This window comes from Rhea americana, unplaced genomic scaffold, assembly GCF_003343005.1.
Source record: "Rhea americana isolate MKP2758 unplaced genomic scaffold, rheAme1 scaffold_13, whole genome shotgun sequence".
Classification (NCBI taxonomy): domain Eukaryota; kingdom Metazoa; phylum Chordata; class Aves; order Rheiformes; family Rheidae; genus Rhea; species Rhea americana.
Window position 1 is genome coordinate 153,849 of NW_028185372.1, and position 1,517 is coordinate 155,365.

The 1,517-nt window shown below is 72.1% G+C and overlaps 1 protein-coding gene across 3 annotated transcripts in view; it reads left to right on the plus strand.

Annotated features, from left to right (window-relative positions):
* Nucleotides 1-1,517, plus strand: part of TPM2 (tropomyosin 2) — a 13,297-nt gene that overhangs the window by 8,427 nt on the left and 3,353 nt on the right. For all 3 annotated transcript variants that reach the window (XM_085326277.1, XM_085326279.1, XM_085326278.1), the window contains 3 exons: nt 78-153; nt 852-914; nt 1,212-1,281. In XM_085326277.1, the coding sequence (XP_085182403.1) occupies nt 78-153; nt 852-914; nt 1,212-1,281 (209 nt within the window). The remainder of the gene's footprint in view (nt 1-77; nt 154-851; nt 915-1,211; nt 1,282-1,517) is intronic.

Consider the following 1,517-nt stretch of genomic DNA (forward strand, 5'->3'; position numbering starts at 1 on the left):
GGCCGGCCCGGAGCGCGCTTGACCCTGTTCTCTGCTCGGCYCCCCCGCCCCGGGGTGCCCCCTCTTCCCACCCCCAGCCGAGTGAGACAGTTGGAAGAAGAGCTGCGGACCATGGACCAGACTCTCAAATCCCTCATGGCCTCAGAGGAAGAGGTACTGCGGCGGGCGAGCGGGGAGCCGCGCGGCAGCCCCTCGCTCTCCGCCTCCGTCTCTCCAAGCCCGCGAGCCGCCTCTCTCCTCTCCTCTCCTCTCTGCGCCGCTGCCGCTGCCTCGGCCCCGGCCTCGCCACCCCTCCGCCCGGCCTCGCGCGCTGCGGCCCGCGCCCCGGGGACGGCGCCAGGCCGCGGCCCCGCGCCGTCTGCCCCCTTCCTCCGCTCCTCCGGCCCCGCTTCGCCTCCCGGAGCGGGAGCCCGGCTGCCGGGCGGCCGCACCGAGGAGCCGCGAGGAACGGACGCGTCCCAGCAGCCGCCGCTCGCCGCCACCGTGCCTCTGCTCCTCTTCCGTCTGCGCTGGCTGTTTTTTTTCCCCCCTTTCTCAACTCGTTCTCTCTCTTTCTTTCTTCTCCCTCTCCGCACCTGCTCTGTCGGCTCCTCTCTGTCCTTCGCCCGCCCCTGTCCCCACTCCCCCACCTGATGGCCCCTGCTTGGGATGTAGTAAATGTGGTGACCTAGAGGAAGAGCTGAAAATTGTCACCAACAACTTGAAGTCCCTGGAGGCCCAAGCTGACAAGGTAGGAGCTGGCTGAGCTGGGGCCGGGAGAGGGGCCAGCCGGGCGGGGGGCCGGCGGGGGGCCGGGGCGACACGCAGCCGCCGCCGCGCCGCGTGGCTCACGGCGCCGTCTCTCTTCGCAGTACTCCACCAAGGAGGACAAGTACGAGGAGGAGATCAAGCTCCTAGGGGAAAAACTGAAGGAGGTAAGGGACTTGGGGCAGGGTCTCACCTTGGGGCAGGGTCTCGCTGCCGCCCCGCTGCCCCCCGGCTCCAGGCCGCGGAGCCTGCCCTTCGCGCCCGCGGCCCCCTCCTCTTTTCGGCCGCTGCGGCCGCACCGCGCGCGTCCCCCTTCGGCCCGCCGGGGACGCGGACCTGTTGTCCCGCTCCCGGGACGTGCGCGGGCTGCGGCTCGCGTGCTTGGAGCTGGCGGGGATCCGGACGGCGCCTCTGCCGCGCGGCGCGGGCCTGCAGCTCGTCCCCTCYGCCCTGTGCTCCTGCAGGCCGAGACCCGAGCAGAGTTTGCCGAGCGGTCTGTGGCGAAGCTGGAGAAAACCATCGATGACTTAGAAGGTAAAATTTCCTCGCCTGCCCTCGCTCGTGGGGGAGCGCAGGCGGCCTGGGAAGGCCTGGGGGGGCCCTGCGGCGGCTGTGCCCCCCGCGGCACAGCCGGAGGGGGGGGAGCGCGAAGCACCCCGCAGGCGGCCCGGGCCGCGGGGTGGTCGCGGGTGGCCGGGATGGGGAAGGCTGCGATGCCGCGGGGATGAAGAGCTGCCGGGGGGGCTGTCATCTCCACTCCCACCCCCCCC